The sequence below is a fragment of the Corella eumyota genome, chromosome 3 (genome assembly GCF_963082875.1).
Source record: "Corella eumyota chromosome 3, kaCorEumy4.1, whole genome shotgun sequence".
Taxonomy (NCBI): Eukaryota; Metazoa; Chordata; class Ascidiacea; order Phlebobranchia; family Corellidae; genus Corella; species Corella eumyota.
Window position 1 is genome coordinate 17,327,044 of NC_137492.1, and position 26,023 is coordinate 17,353,066.

A 26,023-nucleotide genomic window follows, 5' to 3' on the forward strand; every position below is an offset into this window, starting at 1 on the left:
CACTTTGAAATTTGACGAAACAGCTGTTTTCCCAAACAAAATTAAGCCGGTTTTATTAAAAAATTTGTGTATTAAAAATAGTGCTGCTTATATTGTTATAAAACTTTATATTAATTTATGTTTTTTAATATATTCATTACCGGCAGCGTGGTGTAGTGGTAAGAACACTTGCTACACCACACATGAGATCGTGGGTTCAATCCCCACTGATCTCATGCTGTAGCGCACTTGAGTAAAGCGCTATAAACGGTATAAACTCCTGCTGAGACAGCACTTAATCAGCAGCATAATTATCGGGCAATTATAGTCTCTATAATATCCCAAACTGCCACAGGCAACTCGAGACTGGGTCGGAGTAACTGATGTTACTCTATGTTTAAGTCGCGCATTCGACTTTCCCACATCGAGGACAAAGATATATACAAAAAAAAAAAAAAAAAGCGTTCCAATTTGTTGTTTCTATGTGATTATTCATGCGGTTAGATTACGACCGCGGGTGATTTTTTCCCGCACTAATAAAAAAAATGTGAAAAACTTAACTTTTTGTTAAATATGAAACTTTTTAATGTATTTTTTTAATATTTTGTTTGCCTAAAACTGTGTTTATTGTTCCAAGTTAATATTAAATCCATTAAAACAAGCATTAGCTGTTGCTTTTCATTTTTAAACTATTAATTTTTTTTACAAAAACACGTGTTAAATCACTTTAGAATTATAGATTATGGTATAACTTTGGTTAAAACTTAACTAGAAATGTCTATGAACGGTGAATTGCTTGATTTCAAGGATGTTTTCCAAGAAAACCGTGGTGCAATGCACGATGGTCGGTTGCAACTTTTAAACGAAAAAATCGTGTTCAAAAACAACAAAACCGGGAAAATTGATACCATATCAAGCGCAGATATCATCGGTGCTCTTTGGAGAAGAGTTGCTAAAGATCATGAACTTAAATTGACTTTGCGAAATGAACATACTTATAAATTTGACGGTTTTAAAGAAACTGATTACGACAGGGTAAACAGTTTTGTTAAACGGAAATACGGCTTGGATTTGGAGAAACAGGAGTTGAGCGGAAAGGGATGGAATTGGGGGAAAACTACATTTGAAGGAAATGAAATGATGTTTGAGGTGGGACAGAGAACAGCTTTTGAAATCCCACTTAATCAAGTTTCACAATGCGCTCAAAATAAAGACGAGGTAACGCTTGAGTTTCATCAACACGATGAGTCCGAGCTCTCTTTGTTGGAGATGAGATTTTTCGTTCCTCCGACTCAAGATGGGGAGATTGATCGTGTCAAAGACTTCCACGAAAATGTCCTCGCCAAAGCTGACATCCTTCAAGTTAAAGGCAATGCGATTTGCATCTTCCAGGACATGCAGTGTCTTACTCCAAGAGGACGCTACGACATCCGGATGTATCCTAAATTTATCCAACTTCATGGAAAAACTTTTGATTATAAAATCACCTACACATCGATCTTAAGATTATTCCTCCTACCACATAACGATCAACGACAGATTTTCTTTGTCGTTAGCTTGGATCCTCCTCTTAAACAAGGCCAAACTCGTTATCATTATTTGATCCTCCTCTTTTACAAAGAGGATGACCTGGACATGGAGATGTCGCTCACGGAGGAAGAGGTTGAAGAACGATTCAAGGGAAAATTAGAAAAAAATATGTCCGGGCCGATGTACGAGATTGTGAGCAGAGTAATGAAGCATCTTGTCCAAAGAAAAATCACCGTCCCTGGAAGTTACAAAGGAACAAATGGAGTTCAATCGATAACCTGCACATACAAGGCTTCTTCTGGGTTTCTGTTTCCACTGGAGCGAGGGTTTATGTACGTTCACAAGCCCCCGATTCATATTCGTTTGGAGGAGATCGGGTCCGTTAACTTTGCTCGTGGAGCAACTAAAATCAATCGATCTTTCGATTTTGAAATTGAAACAAAAAGTAAGACCATGTATGTGTTTAGCAACATCGTTCGAGAGCTGTACCAGTCATTATACGACTTTGTCAGCAGTAAAAAACTTAAGATCAAGAATATTGGCAAAGATGGAGCCAATTATGACACGATGCAGGGATCAGATGATGAAGATGATGTTCGCCACGATCCTTATATGGTGAGGATGAAACAGGAGGCTGCAGATCGTGACAGCGATGCAGGAGCGAATGATGAAAGTGAGTCAGATGATGAGGACTTTAAGCCTGTAGGTCAAAACGAGGAGGTTGCGGAGGAATTTGATTCCGATGTTAATTCTAATAATTCTGAAAAGGATGAAGACGAGTCGGAGAGTCCGGTTGAGGAAAGCGAAGAGGAGGAAGTTGCGGAAAAAAAGAGTAAGAAAAAGAAACGACACAAAGAACGAAATGAGGGCTCATCGAGAAAAGAAAGAAGTTCTAAAAAAAGGAAAAAGGACCCTAATGCGCCAAAAAGGCCTGCATCTGCCTACATGCTTTGGTTAAGTGCAAATCGACCTCGTTTTAATAAAGAGAATCCAGGTATAAGTATAACTGAACTTTCAAAACTCGCTGGACAAGAATGGAAGAATGTATCGTCGGATGAGAAATCAAAATACGAGAAAAAATACCAGAATCTCAAGCGCGAGTATGCAGTTAAAATGGAAGAATACAAAGCCTCAGGTGCTGCAAGTAGTTTTAAGAACTCCTCACCAACTAAGAAACAAAAGAAAAGGCCGAGTTCGAGTGGCAGTAAATCAACCAATAAAACGACTGTCAGTCCTCACAAGTTTAAGAGCAAAGAGTTTATTACAGCGAGTGATGATTCGATGTCTTCCGGGTCAGACTCGGATAGGGAGACTTCCTCCAAGAAAGGAAGGAAGGAGAAGAGTGAAAGTGAAGCTTCATCTTCCTATGCATCAAGTGATTAACTTTTCTCTTCTTGTGATCCTTGGAAGATCTATTTGATTTTGAGATGGTGCCCAGCTGTAAAATAAAAATCTTAAATTAAGATTCGTTTTTGCGTTAATATGAAGTTCTTTTTTTTATTATTTGACTTAAAAGAAATCATTCTCATCCTCTGGTATTTTGGGCCAAATTATAATGTTATTCCATGTTTTAAACTATGTAAAAAATCATAACAATTAAAAAGTACATATTACTTTGTAACACTTAAGTTGTTTATGTAAATTAATACTTTGCATTAAATTTAGATTTAATTGTTTAACTAAAGAGAATCCAGGTATAAGTATAACATGAGTAAAAAAGAAAGTAATAATGTTAAAAAGGAAGACATTTCTAGCAATGAAATTATTGGAACTTGTTTATCAATGTGTCCCTTAGCCGAGATAGAATTTAGAACTCAACATAATTTATTACACAAATACGAAATCTCTCTTGAACATAAAGTACAAAGTAAAACCAAGGTAAATCAAATCCATCTTAAAGGTAACTTAACTAAAACCAGTTCAGTTTTGGTTGTAAAAATTGGTGCCAACTCACAAAATATTAAAGCTGAGCAAAAAAATTATTTTAAACTAGTCAAAAACTAACCTTTTTTTTTTTTTGTATATATCTTTATCCTCGAAGTGGGAAAGTGGAATGCGCGACTTAAACATAGAGTAACATCAGTTACTCCGACCCAGTCTCGAGTTGCCTGTGGCAGTTTGGGATATTATAGATTATAATTGCCCGATAACTATGCTGCTGATTAAGTGCTGGCTCAGCAGGAGTTCATACCGTTTATAGCGCCTTACTCAAGTGCGCTACAGCATGAGATCAATGGGGATTGAACCCACGACCCCATGTGTGGTGTAGCAAGTGTTCTTACCACTACGCCACGCTGCCGGCCTAACCTTTTAACCATTATCGAAAAAAAAAATTTGTTTTTAGGTTGATCATAGTTTATGTGTGAAGGAATTTCACAGATCAGCTGCTGGAGATACAGTCTGTAAACCGAGTGATTTAAGACCAGGAAGTATTCTTCTAGACACAATTGATTACCTGTTTCTTAACATTCTTCCCATAGAAGATTCATTTGTAACAAGATATAATTTTATTTTTAACAGGTAAGTTAAGGGCTATGGCAAATGTTTATATATATATTTAAAATAGTATAGTTTGATTTAAAATTAATAAATATATAATTGTTTTCTGGGTAATAGAGTTACATTATTTTTTAGATTAAGAAGCATTCGACAAGATGCTGTAATCCAGCAACTTAACAAAACCGATGTTTATACGAATATCAAAATTTTGGAAAAATGCGCACGATTTTATCTCTACTCTATTCACATGATCAGCAAACAGCCGGACATAAACATAGATGCTCACATCAATTTATCACATCTCCAAGACTGCTTTAACTTTCTATCAAGGCTATATTCTCAAAACCAAGAGCTATTTGAAGAAAATAACGAATCTGTCACAATATTATCTGCCTATATTCTTACTAATTTAGATTCATCTACAATTTTGTATTCTATATTATGGAATTTTTCTAAGAATATTAGAATTATGGAGCCCCTTAATACAGCTATTAAACTGTATTTATTATACCACTGTAATAACTTTGTTAAATTTTCTAAGCTAGTATTAGAATGCGTTAACTGTGAATGTAACGTGTTATTATTTGGTTTATCTTTACATATGCAAAATATTAGAGTTAAAACATTGAAGATTTTAAGCCATTCACATCATTCTAAAGTTGGTAAATTTCCTATTAATACATTATCTAAGTGGTTGATGCTAAATAGTGATGCTTCTGTATTTGAATTATGCAAATCTTGTAACGTTAAAATATTAGAACCCAATAGTGTAATGTTTAACAAAACTGACTTTAATTATAATAAGACCAAAATGGTTCCTATAAATGGTTGTGTAGTTACTGAATCGTTACAAAAATTATCAATTTATGATATTTCTGATTGCCTTATTGGACAATAATATTGCTGTATTTTAAATATTATATTTTCTATGTTAGTTATTATTTATTTCAACTACAATTGCATTAAACAAAAATCATTATACTTCAATTGATTCGATTAGCTGTCTATATACAGAATATATCTAAAGCAACAAAAGTTATAAGTAACATTATTACAAATCAGTGCGCGGAGTTTGTGAATTTTGGTCACTCATGCCGAAGAAATGGTTCGGTTTCTGATTTATTTCACGTTTTCGGGTCGCAAAAGCAGTTACAGAACTCCCACAATTCCCTATAAACTGATCAGCTTCTATTAAAACTGCTAGATCATCAGCTAATGAGTTGTAGTTTAATTTTACCACACGAACAGGAAGGTTGTGCTTTTTAAACATATCTGTAAAATCAGTTTCCATCGATCGGTCATCTGTTGCTACAAATAGGCTTCTAATTTTATATTCTTTGACTGTTTGAATAACCTGGTTAAGAACGACTTCGTCACTAGGATAGCACATGTCTTTTGTGAAAGGAATTGGTGTTGGTCTACCGTAGCCTGTACACTGAGGGGAAGACATAAATGGATGATCAGTTTTTTCTCCTATATGTTCGCAAGCTCGTCTCCAATCTACTCCGTTGCGGAGATGAATTGCTAGGAATGGTCTGTGAAGATTTGAGGCTATGAACTTTTCGGTGTAACCTACAATTTCGTTGTTAAAATCAACATATTGCTGAAGCTGGCGATCTTTTTCTAATACTGGATACGAAGCTGGAGCTCCCATGAAAGCCAAGATTAAATTTTCTTCCAAAGGAAAGGCTCTATCCCATCTATATTTGTCGGAATGATAACTTAAATAGTTAGGAAAGGCTTCGGACTGGACAAAATCTATTTTGTGGTTGTTCCAAAATGGCCCGAAGGGATTTCCGTCTTTAGCGGGGCAAGTTTTCTTGTCATCACTTCTCTCCATAGCTAACTGATGGCAATACACAATTCTTTTCTCAGGAGGCCAAATAGAGGGCGATAAGTCATCCATAAACTCTTTCATTTCTATCACTTTGTGATATTTTTTGATCGACTCGGTTTTAAACCAACGACTGTATGGTACAAAGCCATTGTCTGAAGATGCCCTATAGTCATACGTAATCCAAGGTGGAATTACCAAAGTCCGGTTAAGTTTTTTGGCAAACGATAAAGCACCTAAGAAATGGTCCGCTTGGTTACCAAACCTTCCCATGCAAGGGCAGTACAGCACATAACCGTAATGGTCATAACTAATATCAGCTTGTACAGTTATTGCAAACAATAAGACGACTAATAAGCTACAGTGCATTGCTCCGAATTATTTCAAAAATACAAGATACAAACCAGTTAGAATGCAGGTTAAAGCAACTGGGATATGAAGTCTGGTTCCGATTACTGCTCCTATAAAAAAACATGTTAGTTAGCCTTGGGCTAGCATGACTAATTCTCCCTTAAAATATAACAATCTTGATGTAAATATAAGGCTATTAGTTAACAATCTTGCCTTTGTAAAAGATTCCAAAAAAGCCCTTCTTTTCAGAGAACAACCACTGCTTTAAGCGCGGAATTCGCTTCAAATATGCGCATGTACAAATTACCAATAGGCTAAATACCAAAATACCATCAAACGAATAAACTAAAAAAAATTCATAAGCATGTTGAGAATAATTAAAGCAAAAATTACCATGTACAGATTGTTATCTGCGACATATGAAAGCCTATGACAAATTGATACACTTGCTTGATAGCGCAACGCCCAAACGGTACACAAACAAATGATTAATCTTAGTAATCTACCCACATACCATAAACACTTTTCCTTTTTTAGCATAACTTCCTTGAAAAAATCTAAAGCGTATTGATGTGTAGTGTCAAACATTATTAAAAGATAAAATCGGTTACCTATAAACCCATTAGCTGAAACTAAAGCTGTCATTTAAACAAACCGCTATTTAATTTATGTGGAGATAATCTTTAAATGATCTTAAACAAGAAGTTTGTTTATTAGAAAAATGTTCAACTTACCGTTGGTCATATTTTCATGTTCTCTGTCACTTTGTTCAAATTTTAAAAATATTCCTAAATTCTCTAAACAGAAAAGAATCAATTTATAAATTGCAAAAGCGACAAACATTTAACATCACGTAAAAAAATGTCATAAACATTTTTCCCAAAAAATCAATAACTAATAAATGTAATTGCAATTTGAATATTTTATAGCCTCCAATGTGTGCAAAAATACTTAACTTAACAATATTAAAGACCCATGTCTTAGTAACTTGTAACTTTTTAAACAGATTTTACTAAAAAAAACAATAAATTAGCCAGATAAAAGACGATTATATTCCGAAATTAATTGTGATTTCCTAATAGCTTCCCATGTTCTTGCAGCATAATGAAACCAACTTTTTTCTGATAAAGTATGGTGAGTAAGAGAGTGTCTAGGTATTGATAACATCATTTTACGAAAAGTGTTCTCTAATAATGCAGTACTGGGTCTTCCGAGGTAATGTGGAAGAGACAAGAACTGTTGATCCGCCGGGTCATAAGACACCTTTGTTACATCACATTTTTCTTCTTCAGTGTCGGTGTCGTAAATATCAGGAAACAAAAATGAATTTACTTCATTTTCTGGGTTTATAATTGTCTGAAGCCCAGGATATAAGTTAGTGTTTGACAGGGAAAAATGCCCGCGATAATGCATGGCAGAGTACTTCATCATATTACCCATAACTTCATTCATCGACGATAACGATCTAATATTAAACAAACTAGAGTCAATTTTGTTATGGAGGAATACAACCACTGGTTGCAATTCAGAGGGGTCTCTCTCTGTTGTAGATCCTCCATCAAGACTAGGAGGAACGGGAGCAGGTTTCAGCATCTCAGCTGTTTGTAAAAACTGAAAAATATTACTGTCTGTAAACCAGTCTTGGGCTACGATCACAACATGGCATATTGTATAAAGAAATGCTGTGATTTGTAAGGATTGTATTTCAATGTTTAATGAGCCTGTGTACTCAGATGGACTTTTACGCTCATAATGGATTGATTGCTCTAGAAGTGATGGGCTTAAAATTGGTTGGGTGTCCAATAAAATTACTCTTTCCGATGTAACAGTCATATCAATACCTGAAGTCATATGGTTAGCTCTTTGCTTAGCTTCTGAAGTTTGTTGAGGAAAAATGGGGTTTGATTCATCAAGTTTTTGCCCCGCAAGAAGAGACATTATTGTTGATTTGCCCACCCCCTGCAACCCAACAACCCCTATTACCAGAAACCCTGATTGCTCCTCCAATAAATCCATCCCTGTTTCCACCCAGTGCAAAGAGGAATCAAGCATTTTAACACAGCTCGGTTTTCTGTTTGATTCCGATCCCTTATCATGAGTTTTTGAGACATTAAAGTTCGCTTGCGCTAAGCTTTGTTTAACTAAATTAGATGAAGGAGCGGATCGAAATTTGGTATCAGAAGTTGATCTTATAAATGTGTTCTTTCTATCACTTCCGCTACTTTGTGGTGATCGACTAAACGACATTGATAAATTAGGAGCAATGGCATTTGTTGGACTTGATGCAATTTCTCTCCAAGCTCTTGGAGGTGTTTCTCTTTCCGGTGTTCCTGCAGCATCATCACTGTCATGTTTATTAGGTTTTGCTAAGATGACTGGCGGTTTAGCGATAGATTGGGCCGGGGTTGTTTTTTCTTGCTCATCAGGATCTTTGTGAGGTGGTCGACGAGCTAAATCCAATCTTGGTTGGCTGTAACTGACCGATGCACCATCTCGGTTAAAGTCCGGGTCTTTTGCGAAATCCTTGTCCCGAAACCGTTTTTTCTTTTTATTCCATGAGTTTCCAAAGGCATATTCAGACATATTTAATTAAATTGGTCGAATTGAACGAAAAAACAGGGTTTTATTTACTTTACCAATATTTAATTGATTCCAAAAGACTTTTCTCTTCTTTTTTTATCTTTTTCCAAAAACACGTAGTTCCTTAAAACACGTGTTGATTTGAAAAATTATATCAACCATACAAAAATTTTAATATTTTCTTTTTCTGAGTTGCCATAAAAATTATATCACCAGCATTATAAATAAAGTTTAAAACCTAACCTTTTGCATTAACCAAGGTCTTCTTTTTCTTTTTTAAACTTGCAAAACAAAATAAAATTGTCAATGATTAAACTGTGATACTGTCCATGAGCTACAAAATGGGCACAATATAACACAACTGCGCAGAAAATGAATAAGAAAAATCAAGTAGCAATAAAAAAGCCATTTTTGATTGCACTAGATATAATAAAAAAGAACATAGAAAAATTTCTCGAAATTATTATTTAGTAACACTTATAGTGCGGAAGAATAACTCAACAAATAAATTTTTAAATATTATTTGCGAAAAGAAATTTTTAACATAATATAAAACAGTTTAAAATAGAAATTTTGTATCTTGAGACAGTGTATTGGAATAACATCGATAATTAATGTTAAATTTAGACAAAAAAACTTGAAAAATACAAGAAGTGGATTTATAAATGTCATCTAATGCTATGTAATGCTTTTTGAGCTTCTTTGTATACCTTCAAATAAATTGAATTATTGAAAATGTAAATAAAAAAAATTTCTTAATTTAATTCTTAAAATATTTTATTTTAATCACCTCTGTAAATTTCACATCCTGAAATAACTCTTGTACAAATCTTCTGGTTGTTAATCTATAACTATATTCACTCATTATTTCAATAATGTTCTCATATAAGCTTAATGAATCAAATAATTCTGGTCTTTTTTCCTTCATCCTAAAAAAAATTTTTTTTACAAAAATTCGGATTCCAAAAACAAAAAAAATTAGTGAAAAATCTTACATTAAAAGAGTAGTCTCGTGAGCTTTAATTCCCACTGAACTTCCCAGGTTAACAACAAGTTGAATTATTTCATCGTGAATTAAACTCGCATATTCATCACTACCTGCTTCAGCCACATTTCCACCTAAAAAAAATTTAATGAAAATTTTATAAAAATCGTAAAAGTTATTTTTTCGAAATATTTTTTCCCAACTTACTTAGAGAACAAAGGTCACTAGCTTCACTTAGCAAACTATCTGGGGTGTGAGCCACTGGGGTGATCGTGGGGTTACCTCGCTTGCCTCGAGCCCCAACTTCAGTTGGATGTTCCTCAAGACCCCTAAATTTGCCGGGTTGAAGAACGGAGGAATGTTTGCGTTTTGGAGTTGAGTCATCTTCTAATTCTTGATACAAATTTTAAAACTTTAATTTTTATTTAAAGGTTCTAAATTTATTTAAAAAAAAACATTTATAATACAAAATATAAACTTTAAATCACCTTTGGTTTATTATATTTTAAATATACAAATTTTGATGTCTATATACCAAACTTACCATCTTCATCTGTATTATCAATCTTATTGAGGCATTCAACATCATTTAACTTTATATTGGTTGGTGTTGGGTGTTTAATACAACCATTAGGTGGGGTATAAGGCTAAAAATATATCAATTTGTAACATCATAATTACTAGAGATGGTTAAAACCGGCAGCGTGGTGTAGTGGTAAGAACACTTGCTACAACACCATGAGGTCGTGGGATTAATCCCCACTGATCTCATGCTGTAGCGCCCTTGAGTAAGGCGCTATAAACGGTACAAACTCCTGCTGAGCCAGCACTTAATCAGCAGCGGAATTATCGGGCAAATATAATCTTTATAATATCCCAAACTGCCACAGGCAACTCGAGACTGGGTCGGAGTAACTTATGTTACTCTATGTTTAGGTCGCGCATTCAACCTTTCCACATTGAGGATAAAGATATATACAAAAAAAAAGTAATTCTTAAATAAAATTTTTTTTTTTTGAACTACTAAACTACCTTAAATAAAGTTGGAAGAGAACAGGGTATTGTAATTCCAATATATCTTGTGTTTAAAATTAATTCATTTTTATCACTTTCATCAATATATTCTTTCTCTAACGTTGTACTAAAAAATAAATAAAATATTCAAATTCAGATCGAAAATAATTTAAATAATTATTTAATTAAAATAATTATTAAAATTAATAAAAATAACAAAACTTACTCTTCTTCAATAGAAAATCTTTTTACATCAGAGTCAATATTCATGTTGTTTAACACCTTGCTATCTCTTCTATTCATAAGTCTTCGCACAGCTAATATACCTACAACAAATTGAAATGCATCAACAGGAAAAGAGAAAAAGAATTTGCTATTCTCTATTTTTTTTAAATACAAGTGTTGGCAAGTCAATAGAAATAACAACTTTTTTTAAATAAAAAAGTATTTACCCGATGGTTGTTTATATTCCCAATCTGACAACTTAGGTTCATTGTCGCTCGATGACATCACAGACTCATCTGACAACGGACAGGATTGTTTCGTGCATGACATCACAATGGTGGGTATGACATCATCGCTTACAACCCCCGAGTCCTGCGATATCTGGGTACTCCCCCGGACCCGATACCCGTCAATGGGGCTCAACAAATTGGGGTTTGTTTTATTTTTATGATCTTCAGGGTCCATAGTTTTGCTGTTGTTTGGGGGTAAGTCGGTTGGGGTAACACACGGAGGTATTTTGGGAGAAGGTGATTCCCCGTTTAAAGGTCGGGCTAAAATTTGAGGCAAGTTGTTAGTTGGAGTGTTCGGGTCAATTTTGTGTGAGTGAAGTTCAAGACTTAATCTCTCCCTGGGAGCTGAGGTATTTCTTGTACTCAAGCTATGCGTTGAGATATCTGATTTTTTGTTGTTTATTTTATCGTATAAAACTGTTGGGGAGTTAACCAATTCTTCATTTATAACTACACTTGAGTGTTCTTGTATATTGTTAACATTCACGCTTTTCGAGTGAACTTTTTTTCGCACGATACGACTTGAAACTTGCTTTTTCTGAGTTGCGTTAGCATCCAATACATTAGGCAAGGAATGACTGCGTTTCGGGGCCAGTAGTTCCCCTGTTTTGCTACTGGATAATTGTTCTAATTTAACCCCAGTTTGAGAAAAGTTTTTTTCGTTTTTTGGGTTATTGTCGCTTGTGTTCATTATTGAACCAGACTGCCCCGAATTGTTTGTGTTTTGCATCGCAATTTTTGTCTTGTTTAAAATATTATTTGGCAACTCTGGAATGTTTTCATTGGTTTTAATCGTGTCCACGGAAACACTGGATGATGTCACAGCACTGTCGGTGCTCACCGATCTGTGATTGGTTAAAATTTGAGAGGAACCGCCTTTATTTGACCCGGAGTTTGAAGGAGAGATTGTGATTGGATAATCTGATACGTAACCCGATGACACTGATTCAGGTTTAAAATTTATCTAAAAATTTAAAATAAAAATTAAAAACATGCAAAAAACACGACAAAAAATATAATAGTTACTCTAAATAAGTTATAAATATATCTTAAGTAGTTTAAACATATATATTTATCATACATATTTTATATTACAATATTTTTAATAATAATTTTTTTTTTCTTTTTTTTTTATACTTCTTTATACTCGATGTGGGAAAGTCGAATGCGCGACTTAAACATAGGGTAACATCAGTTACTCCGACCCAGTCTCGAGTTGCCTGTGGCGGTTTGGGATATTATAGATTATAATTGCCCGATAATTATACTGCTGATTAAGTATTGGCTCAACAGGAGTTTGTACCGTTTATAGCACCTTACTCAAGGGCGCTACAGCATGAAATCTGTGGGGATTGAACCCACGACCTCATGTGTGGTGTAGCAAGTGTTTTTACCACTACACCACGCTGCCGGTAATGAAAACTTACCAAGCTTCCTGGTACAAGTGATTTACTTCGTCCTTTCTTAGAAAAAAAATCTAAAAAGTTTGGAAAAATACCATCATTACATTTACGAAATTTTTCCAAATTTATTATTTAAAAAATTTTTAAAAAAATTACCAATAAATCGGTTTTTCATTTTTAACTTTGTGCTTGAATTAAGCAAAGTTTTTGATCTTCTGGTATATTTTTCATCATATGTTGCTCGGCTAATATTATTTGGCGATGTTATTAGATTTGAAGAGTTCATGGGGTCAAACTCACTAGGTGCTGATAAAGAGGGTGAGGTTAGGGTGTGCTGTGAAGCATAACCTTAAGGAAAAAAAAATTGAAAAATTTTTAAAACAAAATTTTTTTTTAAAAAGTTTGTAAAAAAATATATTTACCTTCTAGTTCAAGTTCAAATACGCTTGATCGCGGACTTGTTGATATTTCTGTTCCGATAAAACTGCTTTCATCATTGCCAGACTTTAGGTTTTTGTTACCTAAAATAATAAAAAAAAATTAAAAAATTAAAAATATTTAACCACAGTTTTTTTTTAAATTTGTTGATTTTTACGACAATTTTTACAAAAAAATTTAAAAAATTAAAAAATTTTTTTACTTCTTTTAAGTAAGTCCGACCCTGGTGAAGAGATGACTTTGCTAGAGGACCTGGATCTTGTTGACTTACTCTTAGTGGAAGAAGATCCACTTTTGATGCTAATACTATCGCTCGGACTTCTGGGTCTACAAAATTGAGAAATAAAAAGTTTTTTTTTCAAAATAAAATTGTAAAAAATAAAAAAAATACTTACAAATTATTTTGTGATGTCACTGATGTTGTCGACCAATGGGAAGACTGCGATACTGATTTATTTAAACGGGTCCCTCTAGTGGTACGGGGAGTAACGATGGGTTCGGTATAATATTTTTTGTCCTCAATTATTTTTGGTTCAGTATTAGCCACAGTAGTTAAAACAGACTAAAAAAAATAAAAATTAAAAAAAAATTAAAACAATTTAAAAAATAATTTTTTAGTCTTAATATAAAAACTAACTATTTTAAATCTTAAAAATAAAAAAATTTACTATATTTAAAAATCAAAACCTACCTCCCAGTCTTGCTTTTTCAATGCCTCCACTCCTAATATAGTTTGGGCCACAATATTGAGCCCATATACACAAGTACCTCGAACAGTATTACATGGTGAAGTAGAAGCCAGGTGAACTATTATGCTTAAACTTTTATGTGGGGTAAGTAGGGGTAAACCGTACACTGTGGACCCTATGTGACACTGTAAAATAAAAGTGTTGATTAGGGGTTTAATTTAAAATATAAATAAAATACATTTTTGGATATTTTTTAAATAATAAAGTGATATATGGCATTAAATAAAAAAGTGTTTTTTGTATAATTATATTTTGAACTTTTTTTAAAATTTTTTAAAGTTAAGTGGTAAAAAGCCCAATTCAGTATATGAGGTTTCGGGTTTGATTCCAACTTGCTACTCCATAATGACAGCCTTTAGGAAGATGTTAACAATACTTACTTTAGAAGTCAAAAAAAAATTAACTCAAGCAATATTAAGTGGTCAGTAATATTTAAAAGTGATAAAGTTAGCTTAAGAGTAAGTCAGGATAACAATTTTTTAAAAACAAATCAATATTTAACTTACAAGAGCCCAAATACAACTTTTCAACTTTAGCAGCGAATTTTGATCAAAATCGTTTACTTTTAACCCATGTTTAGTAACAGGATTTGATTTAGCGTAAAATATTTTAGCCTGTTCGCTCGATAATTTAACCAACTGTTGAGTTAATTTTGAAACCAAGTTTTCATCTTGGATAACTTTAGTGCCAACTTCATGATAACATAATTCACCGTATAAGTGAGCTGGCACATACACACTCTGTCTGCCTTTTCTATAAAGTAAAATCCAATGTCAAGTTTAATATTTTACTGTGTTTTTAAAGTCGAATAACCAAATTTTTTTTTTTTTTTTTTATTTATCCTTGATTTGGAAAGGCTGACTTTATGGCCTTTACATGGAGTAACATTGATTACTCCAAACCAGTCCTAAGTTGACTTTAACAGTTTTAGATATTATTAATTAATATTGCCTGATAATTAATCTGCTCATTGGTTTAGGGCTTAACAGGAGTTAATACTGTTTATAGCGCCTTACTTAAGAGCGCTACAACATGGGGTCAGTCGGGATCAAACCCAAAACTTCTGTAGTAAACCCAAATATTATAGCCAACATACAATAACCTAAACATAGGCCTAGGTAGGGTAAATATAATTCATCCGAGCCAAGTTTTAATTGGCGTGTATCAGCATAAAAATATATACATTACTTTAAAATAATTAATTTTGGTCTATTTAATTTTTTCTAGTTTACCTGCTGCCAGATCTTCTAGCAAACCCTTCATCTTTATTAATTCTCTCATAAGAAGTTAGTGAAAGTTTAAGTAACTCTTCAACATGAAGAACATATCTTTCATTATAACTTGTCCACCATCTATTTAAAAATATAAGAAAAAATATAAAAACAATTTAATCACAATTTTTGAATCTTGGATAACTTTGCATTTTTACATTTAAAAAAAAAAATTTTTTTTCTTTAATTTTTTAATTTTTAAACAAGTTGTTTATTACCTGTCTAACTCTCTTGTTAAGTAATGGTTCTGAGATAAATATTCGAATCCTTGTGGTTCAGATAAGAATCGGCAAACTAGAATAACTCCTCTTTCACCCAAATGCAATAAGGTGGGTCTTAGTTTTACCACGGCTCTTAAGTAGTTCTAAAAAAAATTAATAAAAAAAATATTTTAGTTTTTGAAAAAATTTAAAAAAAATAAAACAAAAATAAAAATTTTTTTAAAAATAAAAGTGTTTACCCTGTCGTCACAAGCCTCGTGCAAGATGTCAAGAGCCTCGGCCGCAACGTCATTACTTTTATCAAACAATTGGGTGGTTAAGAGTTCTGTTCCCCATCTTACATAACCTGGACATTCTGTTCGGAGCAAGACTCTTAAGAAACTTGTGGCATATAATCGACCACTCTAAAAAAATGAAAAAATATTCAAATTTTTTTATCCTCAATTTAGAACTACCAAAAATTCTGATTTTGAAAATACCTCGTTACAAGTGGTTAGAACTTTGCTTAGTACAGCCTTAGATGGGCTATCCTCACTGTAATGTAAACTTGATACAAGAAGTTTAACTAAATTTTCATGAGTACCTTCCGAAGCCAACCCCATAAAACTAAAAAAAAATAAAAGAATTTATTTATCCTCGATGTGTTATCTTCCGAAGGTAACTACAAGAATTTTTTTTAAATTAGTGCAGTCTTAAGGTGCTCATTTTTAGTTTTTTTTACCCCCGCAGTGGGAATTGAACCGAGAACCTCATGTTGGGATGCAATGTTTTTTAGCTACAATTTTACTTGCTAACTTACTTAAAAACAAGTATATAAAAATTAAATTGCAATTATTAAAAATTTGTTAAAAATTAAACTTTAAATGTGTTTAACTTACTAATGATAAGCTTTGCATTGTCCTAATATTTGATTTCCTTTTGGTGAACAAGACAGAGCTCCGAGAATAAGAAAATAATCTCGACTACAAGTTATACCAAGTGACCCGACTGCTTTACTGTAACTCAGTGCTTCACTGTTTAACTGAAAAAAACAAAAAATTTTAATTTTAAAAATGGTTAGTATTTTTTAATAGCAGTGAAGTAGTGCTAACTACGCTAACATTTTTTTATGGTGGGAAAGTTGACTTCACGACCTAAACATAGAGTAACAACATTTACTCCGACCCAGTCTCAAGTTGTCTTTGACAGTTTGGGAAATTATAGATTATAATTGCCCGATAATTATGCTGCTGATTAAGTACTGGCTTAGCAGGAGTTCATACTGTTTATGGCTCCTAACCCAAGGGCTTTACAGCATGAGAGCAGTGGGGATTGAACCCACAACTTCATGTAGTGTAGCAAGTGCTCTGACTACTACACTACGCTGCCATGTGGATTTTTAGAGCGATCAAAAATGTAATATTTTGTAAATAAATGTGATAGTAATTTACACACCTTGGGTAAGGATTGAATAATATCGGTGATAAGATTTGTTAAGAGTCTTTGACCTTCTTCATCAGATTGAGAAAGGAATTGGACCATTGAGCATGCATTTACAACAAATTTTCTAGAAAAATAAATTACAAAAACATAAATATATTTACGAAAAAACTGATCGCTTGAAGTATAGGATATAAAACATATCATCACAGCAAAGAGTCTTAGGTTTGAATCCCACTGCTTTCCTGCACAATGTTACCAGAAAGGTTAAAATTTATTTTTTACCTATTTTCATCTGGTTGCCCATCTTTGCTTAAATCCAAAATACTAAACAATTTGCTTGAAGGAAGATAAAAATAAATTAGTCGGCGAAAAAATCTTCTCAAAGTGTCATCGGTGTTGATCCCCCTAAGGAATGAGATTGAGGGGGGTGAGATGAACAGGGATTGTAACCCAACCCAGTCCCATTCTGTGTTTTCCTTTGTTGCAAGTACCTAAAAAATAAATTTTTAAATAAAATTTTTTATTTAATTCAAAAAAAAGTTTTTTTTTAAAAAGTCCTTACTTTTGTATTTTTGATAAAAGCAAGAGTGTTATCCTCCCCCGAGTCTCGAATCAAGTTAAGAGTTCTGTTCCTTTTTAGTATAGATAAATGTCCGGGAGAAGAATCAACTGGAGAACTGGTGGATCTTAACTTCCTGGAGGGAGTGGAGGAAGGAAAACTAAAACTCGGAGATCTTTTGTGTCTGGAGAAATTTTTAAAAAAATTTTCAAAAAATAAAAATTTTTTTTTATTTTTTTAAAATTCTTATCTTGTTGAAAATAATAAAGCAACTTACTGAGGACTGGTTGGAGTGTTATGCTCTTGTGGAATGTCATTAATTACTTGAGAAAGGTACAAACTGTAGGGTCTTGGGTTGTCCTTTAATAAAATATGCATCTCTTGAAGTCTGTTAATTGTCAGATTAATTCTTCTAAAAATAAGAAAAAAATTATTTAAATTCAATTTCGAAAATTTAATTTCCAATTTAAATTTTTTTTATTTCTTACAATTGTTCTTCTAATAATGTCGGCGAAGGTGGCCCTTTATTGTAAGAGGTAGTGTTGTGCAACAGTTGTGGCAGCTGCCAATGCCAGGAAGAGTCACCACCCTCGTTGGGAAGAATCCGACTGGCAAGATGCATGGTGGAACCAAGCACAATGGTGGCACTGACTGACGAGATTTGGTCAGTTGACGTTGCAACCACAGACAAAGCCTAAAAAAAATTTAAAAAAAATTTTTGACAAAAGGTAAAATATTTTTTTCAAGTTAATATTACATTGAACTTACGTCTAGTAGTTTAGCCTTTAGAAAGCAAGCTAGCACTATGGAAAGATGACAATCTACGAGGTCGGGTCGTGATACTGATGAAATTGGAAGCAAACTCTTTCCCTCTGCAGCAATAAATCCTTCAGAGATCGTCCAACTTTCTTTAAATTTACTTGGAGCTAAAAAATTCAAAAAAAAATTATAAAAAATAAAAAAAAGATTAATTTAAATAAAAATTTTTTTTTTTGAGCCCTAATTTAAAACTTACATGCATGTTTAATAGCTTCATTAAAGTCTTCTGTCCATGAAAGTTCATTAAAATAAAATAAATCACAAATTGTCGACAATATACCTCGCTAAAAAACACAAAAAATTTTATTGATATTAATAAAAAATTCTAAAGAAGTCGACAATTTATGAAATTATTTAATTTACCCTGACACTAGAGTTTGGAATAAGAAGGGCTTGTACGAGTGAATGGATCATATGTTCCGAGTTACAAATATGAATCACTCCATCCCAGGTATGTAGTAACGAGACTATGGCCATTCTACTCGCCATAAATCTCATTTCTTGTTCATCTCTAAACCAAAAAAAAATTTATTAAAAAATTTTTGAAAAAATACCCGAAAATTTTTTTTTTTTTTTTTAAATAAACAAATTAAAAAATAAAGTTTTACTTGCATTTTTGTTTAAAAATTTTTTTTTAAACTTACTGTAAATTACTATCATCCACATCAGGGTGAAGTCTGTAATTGAGTTCAGTGTAAGGAGCAAATATTGGACTTACGTCTAATTTTGGACCATGCCATAACCTAAAAAATAACCAAAAAATAAACAAAAAAACTGGTAAAAAAAATGTCATAAATTTAAATTAAAATAAGGACTGGTATTGCAAAACAAAAGTTACTTAAATTGTTTAATTGTATATTATTACCTTAATGAAGGGTGGTTTATAATGTGCATTAAACTGAGACATAAACACTCGTTAATGCGTTGATACATATGACATTCAAGTATAGCATTTATAAGTGCTAGTACTCCATTACATCTTACCACTAACCATGGTTGAACTAATGCTAAAAAAAATGATTTAAAGAGTTATTAGAAATGATAAATTTTTTTTTAATTTCATATATTTTTTCATTTTTTATTATAATTTTTATATTACCAATTTCACACAACACTGCCAGACAAGTCCGATAAACTCTATCCCTCTCCTCAGCACCCCCTAGTGACACAGAAACAATGCAAGCAACAAGAGCAAATGGCACGATCGGTTCAGAGTTGATTTGACTGGAGTTGGATTTAAGATGAATCATTTTTCGAGCAAGCCTGATAGCTTGTATTCGTTCTACTTCATTAAAATGACTAATATCAAGACATCTAAAAAGTTATTTTACAAATATTAATTATCAATTTTTATAATTTTGCAAAAATAAATTAAATAAAAAAAATATGTGATAATAATTTATTAATTTAACATTTTTAATTTGTTTTTATATACGCTAAAATTAATTTGTTAAAAAAATATGGGGTAAAGAAAAATAGAAGCCTAATTCAAAACTTAACAGACATACCAACATTGCCAATAATTTAATAAAAAAAGTTAATTTTACATAAAAAACAATAAAATTTCCTAAATGAATAAGCTACTATATTAATATTTTATCTAGAAGTGTATTTTGCGGCTAACAAACATTTACATACTTAGTGATAAGATAATCAAGATGTAAACTTGTGAGTAGTTGTTTAGAAGAGGAATTGTTGATCAAATATCTTAAGGCCCTGACCCCGGCAGCCCTCACTTCTTTCACACCAGAAACCAGAGTAGATTTTAAGCTATAAAAAATAAAATATATTTTTTTAAATAATTTAGTTTAAATTTTTTTGTTTGTTTGCGTATGCCATATTTTGAATTTTTAAAGTTAATTTATTTTAATACAAAATTTTATAAATTATTAATTTTTGATTTAAAATTTTAACATTGTAATCTAATAAATATTCATTAAAATATTTGAATATTAAATGCATATGAAATAATACCTTCAAAACCACAAAAATGATATTTATAAACCGTTTAAAAATTGTTTGTCACACAGTGTTTGTTTTTTGATAATTTTAACTATGTCACTGTGGCAAAGTTGAGTAAACAACATAAAATAGATGATTTTATAAGTGCTCAGGTAATTACCATAACATAATAACCTCCATGGGAATGTGAATAACAGATTCATCAGAAATGTTACAATACAGCTGCAAAACAAAACAAAAAATATTAAACTAAAAAGTATGAATATATATAATAAAGCTTAGTGCAAAATTAATGTCATATAGAAAAATATGTCTTATTCAAAGGCTTTTAAAATAAAAAAAGTCCTGCACAGCTGAATTATAACTTTAAAATATTGTATGCAATCATATAAACTGGCAGCGTGGAGTAGTGGTAAGAACACTTGCTACACCACACATGAGGTCGTGGGTTTAATCCCCACTGATCTCATGCTATAGCGCCCTTGAGTAAGGCGATATAAACGGCACGAACTCCTGCTGAGCCAGCACTTAATCAGCAGTATAATTACCGGGCAATTATAATATATTATATCCCAAACTTCCACACGCAACTCGAGACTGGGTCGGGGTAACTTATGTTACTCCATGTTTAAGTCGCGCATTCGACCTTTCCATATCGAGGAAAAAGATATATTATATACAAAAAAAAAATAATAATAATAAAACAATGAGAATGCAGCCCAAAGGCCAGGCACTTTACCAGTATTTTTAATTAAGTTTTAAACAACTATTGGATTAAGTGTTGTACATATAAGGCAAGTAGTATTGCAAAAATATCTTGGTAAAAAGATTTATTACTATTGTTCAATCTGGAAAAAAAATTTAATAATAATTAACAAAATTCTTTTTTACCTTTACTAGGTTATTAAGGTGTCCTAACTTTCTTGATGTTGTGCTTTTTTCAGATGAAATACTGGTCAGCATTTCTTTTAACAAATCGTTTGGGTCTGAAAGAGAAATTTAAACAAAAAGTTTAAAAAACTAAAATTAAATTTTTTTTAGGTTTATATAATATTTATTTTACCTCGGTCTAAATCCAATGGAATAGTGTCATCATTCTCAAATCTTGCTGTTTATAAAAATAAATAAAATCAATAGGAATTCCATTTAAAAATAGACAACCTTTTTTAAATTCCATTACATATGTTAAAGTCATATATTAGCGATATTTTTTTACTAAAAATTTATAAAGTTGGTGTCACTGAACACTAAAATAGTTTTACCTTTAAATAATTTCACCTACTTTTTAATTTACAACTTTTAAAAAAAAACTCTCTAATATAGCACTTTAATAAAAATATGGGGTCATCACTAGGTAAGGTCCTGAGTTTAATTCCAATTCCAATCATGTATATGCTGGCTTCAGTGCAATGTTATATGTGGTTAAACCTAATAGAAACTTCGACTTAGCTGAATAAAACGACCATATTTTATACAAACTATTTTTTTTTGTATATATCTTTATCCTCGATGTGGGAAAGTCGAATGCGCGACTTAAACATAGAGTAACATCAGTTACTCCAAACCAGTCTCGAGTTGCCTGTGGCACTTTGGGATATTATAGATTATAACTGCTCAATAATTATACTGCTAATTAAGTGCTGGCTCAGCAGGAGTTCTTACCGTTTATAGCGCCTTACTCCAGAGCGCTACGGCATGAGGTCAGTGGGGATTGAACCCACAACCTCATGTGTGGTGGAGCAAGTGTTCTTACCACTACACCACGCTGCTGGTCACACCACGCTGTCGGTCCTATATTTACAATCACCAAGTTCTAGTCTGCTAATTTATTCAGTTACAAAAATGCTTAGTAATATTTGTAAAAATATTATTTTCAGCTTACAAGATCCACTTCTTCCGCCTTGAATTCTTAAACTTTTAATTCTTCTTGATGCAGAATGACTCATAAATGCCATGTTGTTGTTATCTTGATTTTAAATTCCAAAACAAACTTGCATACAAGCTGACACTCTATCAAGGCTCCATTCCTTATTTTAGTTGTTTAATTACACTTTCATGAGCTTTTTAATTCAATAATAAACATTGTTTTAATTTATTTAATCTCTGTAAAATTAAAAAAAGGGTATTACATATTTAGTTTTAATAGTACTTAAACTTGGTGGTTGTTTTTGTTATTCTACCGTTTTTTTTTCTACTTTCAGAATCTAGTATTTTGTATGTAATTCCGTTCTTTAAAAAAGCATTTATTTAATAAAAAGAAATGAAAAAATCAATTTTAACGTGATTTGACAGTTGTTTACTACAGAATAGAAATATAAAAGTGAGTACACAGGCAGGGCTTGTAATTGTTATGAGTCCGCAAAATGAAAGTGTCGACAGTTAATGCCACAGTCACAACGGCAATAGTGTTGCAATATAATTATGTGCCACAGAACTCAGCCAAAATATTGTATAAATTTGTATATTTTATATTAAATAAACTCCTACAAAGTTAGCATTTCCAGTAATGAGTAGTTCAATGTGATGGTATTTATGAAAAAAGCTGTACATGTGATTTTGTTAAGCAATTTACTAGCTAAACTTATAAAAAAGTGGAAAAATATACAAAATAGAACTATATATGATAATTACCACTAAAAAAATTATATGCTTAAGAATATTACATTAGCGTTATGTTGCTGGCATAATAAAAAACTACCCTTGAGAAGGCGGTAAAGAGCTAAATTATTATTTAAATTTGAAGCAAAAAAACTTAACCTTCGTATAAAAGCATTTAAAGTTTGCAAATGTCATCATTTAGCAAAGACACTTACAGGTTTAAATAAAATGCTAAAAAAGTACAATAATGTTTTTTTTTTCTTTCTACAGATAACGCAGTATATTTGACAAAAACAATATTTATTTGTTTGATAAAAAAAATTAACATGGCCTTAATAAAAATTGGAATGAATATTATAAAAGCGTTAGTCGTTCGAGCTGTGTTTTTATTACATTGTAGTCTTATTGCATATCGAGTAATAATCGCTTACGACGAGCCTTTGTACGGACTTCTATTACTCTTATGCATTGGAATAGTAATAGAAACTATCGTAACTCTTTGGCGAACAAAAGGCTTAGAATGGAAATGGTAAAAAATTTAAATTAAAAAAGCAAAAATATTAGAATCTAGTTGACATATATTGCTTTAAATTAAATTTTTTTTTGATTTTATTACTTTATAAAAATTTTACATTGCAATTTTTTAGGTTCTCGCCAGCTATTTTCTTCTACTTGATAGCTACTTTACCTTCAATATGGTTATTAGAACTTCAACTGACAGATCTTCGGGTCCAAACAGCTTTGCAGGCGACGAATTCGACTGTGCTGGTTCCAGCACAATCTAGCTCAGATTTTTTAGGGGTAAATTTGAAAAAATTATAAAAAAAAGTTGTACTAAGAGCAATATGTAAAGCATAATTTTTTTTTAAATTTTAAAATAAAATTTTAGTTTTTTTTTCGTATACCAGAATTTTTTTTTATTTTTGTGTAATTTTTTTTTGTGTAAAGTTTTGTTATGTAACACAATAGATTGACATTCCGATTTCGCTTGATATTGCCGGCTGGGCGTTGGCCATGGAACAAACTTTATTATTCGTCCTTATATTTGGTCGTTGGATTCTTCCCAAAGGTGATATCAGTCGAAACCAACTTTCCCAGATTCTCTTCGTTTATTTGGGCATGGCAGCCGACATAATGGAATTATTCGAAGTTTTTAAAGAAGAGGAGGTAAGAATAAAAAGCCTATGTAAATAAACAAAGATTTAAAATGATGTTTTTACTTTGGTAATCTCCTTGGTCAAAGCAACATCACGTCTGAGTCGAAATAGAAATGTTTAAAAGCCCCGCCCTTTTAAAGTATTCCTGCTTTGAACTTGGCCAGCGGAATTTGATTTGAACAAGTTACATTTTGTTAAATCATGACGTAATTACGTCAAGGGTAAACAGGGTGTGTTGATGGTCTAGGTAAAGATCAGCACCATGACCAAACAAGGTTTATTTTTGTGTTTGATTCCAACGAAACATTAAATATAACATTATTATTGTGATGGCTTTATGGCGTTTGACCATAACTTGATACATTGTCTTCCCTTTTTTCCTATTGTAAGACCACGTAAATTTAAGGCTATAGGCAATAATTAAGTTATGCTTGTTTAATTAAATGGAATTCTGACTGCCGAAAATTATCTTGTAACGATTTGTTATCCCTTTACCTGATATAGTTAAAGTTTATTTAACGTTTTTTCCGGTTAAATGAAGTTGAATTATAATCGTTTTTAGCGACTCAAATTGGCGTCTGTTGCATAACTTAATTTACTTAACCAACTTTAGCACGAAAATCTTTATTTTGACATTATTATGACTACACTTAAAATAAGGTTTAAAACCTTACCGATTTAAAAAATAAAGTTAATTTTTTTTAAAGACTCATTGTCAAAACTTTGGGTATTAAAAATGATATTTAAATATATTTTGATTTTTTTAAGGTCGCATATTCTCAACAACTAGTTTATCCAATTCTATCGTTATGGAGTTGGAGCTTATTCCAATACAGTCTTGTGATTACTTCAACAAAGGCAAAGAAATCAAGACTTGGCGCAATAGGGGACGAAAATGAACAATCAACTTATCAAACAAGGTAAAAAACCAAGACAATAATTACTGTTTCTAGTGATATTTTTATTATTGTTTATAGTCCTGTTATATTAGACTTCATTTGCTTTTTATCTCGGAAAACGATTTGAATTATGTTAATTTAAATTAACTTTACGGATTTTTTTTCCCATATTGCCTTAAGGTAATAGGTTTTATATTTTTCATTGGGTAGGAGTGTGATAATGTGACGTGTTTAAGCTCTCCGTAAACGCCGGGCTCAAGGGCGAATAGTATGGCAATGGTGCGGCTCGCACCCGAAACCATTCGGCTCGTAGTCCGACGCCATGACCGGTTCACCACACTACCGGACTAACTTTACGGAATTAGGATAAGTAAAAAAATTACCATTCATTGTTTTTTTAGCGGCTGTTGTGGTAAATGTTGTGATTCCGTTAACGTTGATGTAATTGGAATAATGTCTACAGTGCTAATGCAAGACGGTCCTTTTCTTTGCTTCAGACTCTATCTACTTGTAGGTAAGTAATGTGAGCAATTTGCATGGGTGATAATTATTTTTTGTATACCTTAATAGACTAACTTTATTTTTTTTTTAGGTCTTGGAATTTCAAGCCAAATGATGATATTTTTCACTTGCAAAAACATGCTTGTTCTTCTGCTGCAAATCTACCGACTAATCGCCATTTACCTGAATAAAGATGACGTCAAAAACGATGACGTCACAACAATAGGGGGAAGCAGAAACGACGTCGAGGCGGGGACAATAAATTCGAACGAAAAATATAACAAAAAAGAAAATGAAAACGAGAACAACAATTTTAATGGCGTAGGCCGCTCACCCAACAATCGGGTTTCGCCTTATCCTTCTGACAGAAATAATTCTCCCAGGGAGTCGTGGGCAGGCGACATTCGGTCTACGGAACAATCAGAAAACCTGGCGGCCAGCCACCCAAACTTGGTTGAAAATGGATTTTAGGCATTCACGCGTTCACACGTTTTGATCGTGATTCGCACGTTTTTGAAGAGAAGTCGTGGTGGTGCGTAAACTGAGCAAGGGCACCAATGTTGAATTGCAGCACTTTATTAAAAGATAATAAAAGTCTTGATTTTAACTTAAAAAGTAATATATTCTACTTTATTTTAATAATTTATGTTTACCTTTTACTATACTATATTACTATAAGTCATGCTTGCTTTTAGAAATTCAAAATATCGTATCTAATAAACAAGGCAAAAACATTA

At 32.3% G+C, this 26,023-nt stretch overlaps 6 protein-coding genes across 6 annotated transcripts; 3 read left to right on the plus strand and 3 right to left on the minus strand.

Moving 5' to 3' along the window:
- The first annotated feature begins 720 nt into the window (after positions 1-720).
- On the plus strand, positions 721-3,124 carry LOC145746410 (FACT complex subunit SSRP1-like). The gene has a single exon (XM_082564693.1). The coding sequence runs from the start codon at positions 754-756 to the stop codon at positions 2,890-2,892; it is 2,139 nt and encodes a 712-aa protein (XP_082420819.1). The 5' UTR covers positions 721-753; the 3' UTR covers positions 2,893-3,124.
- A 90-nt stretch (positions 3,125-3,214) lies between these two features.
- Positions 3,215-4,982, plus strand: LOC145746413 (uncharacterized). The gene is made up of 3 exons (XM_082564697.1): positions 3,215-3,387; positions 3,854-4,029; positions 4,144-4,982. The coding sequence occupies exons 1-3, from the start codon at positions 3,217-3,219 to the stop codon at positions 4,904-4,906; spliced, it is 1,110 nt and encodes a 369-aa protein (XP_082420823.1). The 5' UTR covers positions 3,215-3,216; the 3' UTR covers positions 4,907-4,982.
- Positions 4,836-7,067, minus strand: LOC145746412 (GDP-fucose protein O-fucosyltransferase 1-like). The gene is made up of 2 exons (XM_082564696.1): positions 7,042-7,067; positions 4,836-6,200 (listed from the first exon to the last, which is right to left on the minus strand). Exons 1-2 carry the CDS (start codon positions 7,065-7,067, stop codon positions 5,060-5,062), a joined length of 1,167 nt encoding a protein of 388 aa, XP_082420822.1. The 3' UTR covers positions 4,836-5,059.
- LOC145746411 (nonsense-mediated mRNA decay factor SMG9-like) lies at positions 6,407-8,882 on the minus strand. The gene is made up of 2 exons (XM_082564694.1): positions 6,928-8,882; positions 6,407-6,538 (listed from the first exon to the last, which is right to left on the minus strand). The coding sequence occupies exon 1, from the start codon at positions 8,774-8,776 to the stop codon at positions 7,223-7,225; it is 1,554 nt and encodes a 517-aa protein (XP_082420820.1). The 5' UTR covers positions 8,777-8,882; the 3' UTR covers positions 6,407-6,538; positions 6,928-7,222.
- A 180-nt stretch (positions 8,883-9,062) lies between these two features.
- Positions 9,063-22,222, minus strand: LOC145746403 (rapamycin-insensitive companion of mTOR-like). Its single transcript, XM_082564686.1, has 36 exons — positions 22,014-22,222; positions 21,195-21,239; positions 21,023-21,117; positions 20,292-20,353; positions 19,808-19,939; positions 19,269-19,483; positions 19,035-19,176; positions 18,814-18,912; positions 18,533-18,680; positions 18,366-18,453; positions 18,119-18,276; positions 17,839-18,044; positions 17,628-17,762; positions 17,354-17,534; positions 17,074-17,282; positions 16,804-16,915; positions 16,248-16,390; positions 15,849-15,975; positions 15,609-15,773; positions 15,367-15,512; positions 15,110-15,229; positions 14,384-14,630; positions 13,820-14,002; positions 13,524-13,690; positions 13,331-13,455; positions 13,113-13,211; positions 12,847-13,038; positions 12,715-12,764; positions 11,225-12,251; positions 10,999-11,098; positions 10,791-10,899; positions 10,303-10,405; positions 9,966-10,151; positions 9,769-9,892; positions 9,564-9,702; positions 9,063-9,483 (listed from the first exon to the last, which is right to left on the minus strand). The coding sequence occupies exons 1-36, from the start codon at positions 22,084-22,086 to the stop codon at positions 9,442-9,444; spliced, it is 5,694 nt and encodes a 1,897-aa protein (XP_082420812.1). The 5' UTR covers positions 22,087-22,222; the 3' UTR covers positions 9,063-9,441.
- A 782-nt stretch (positions 22,223-23,004) lies between these two features.
- LOC145746404 (transmembrane protein 26-like) lies at positions 23,005-26,023 on the plus strand. Its single transcript, XM_082564687.1, has 6 exons — positions 23,005-23,258; positions 23,377-23,530; positions 23,699-23,896; positions 24,655-24,806; positions 25,187-25,299; positions 25,378-26,023. The coding sequence occupies exons 1-6, from the start codon at positions 23,056-23,058 to the stop codon at positions 25,755-25,757; spliced, it is 1,200 nt and encodes a 399-aa protein (XP_082420813.1). The 5' UTR covers positions 23,005-23,055; the 3' UTR covers positions 25,758-26,023.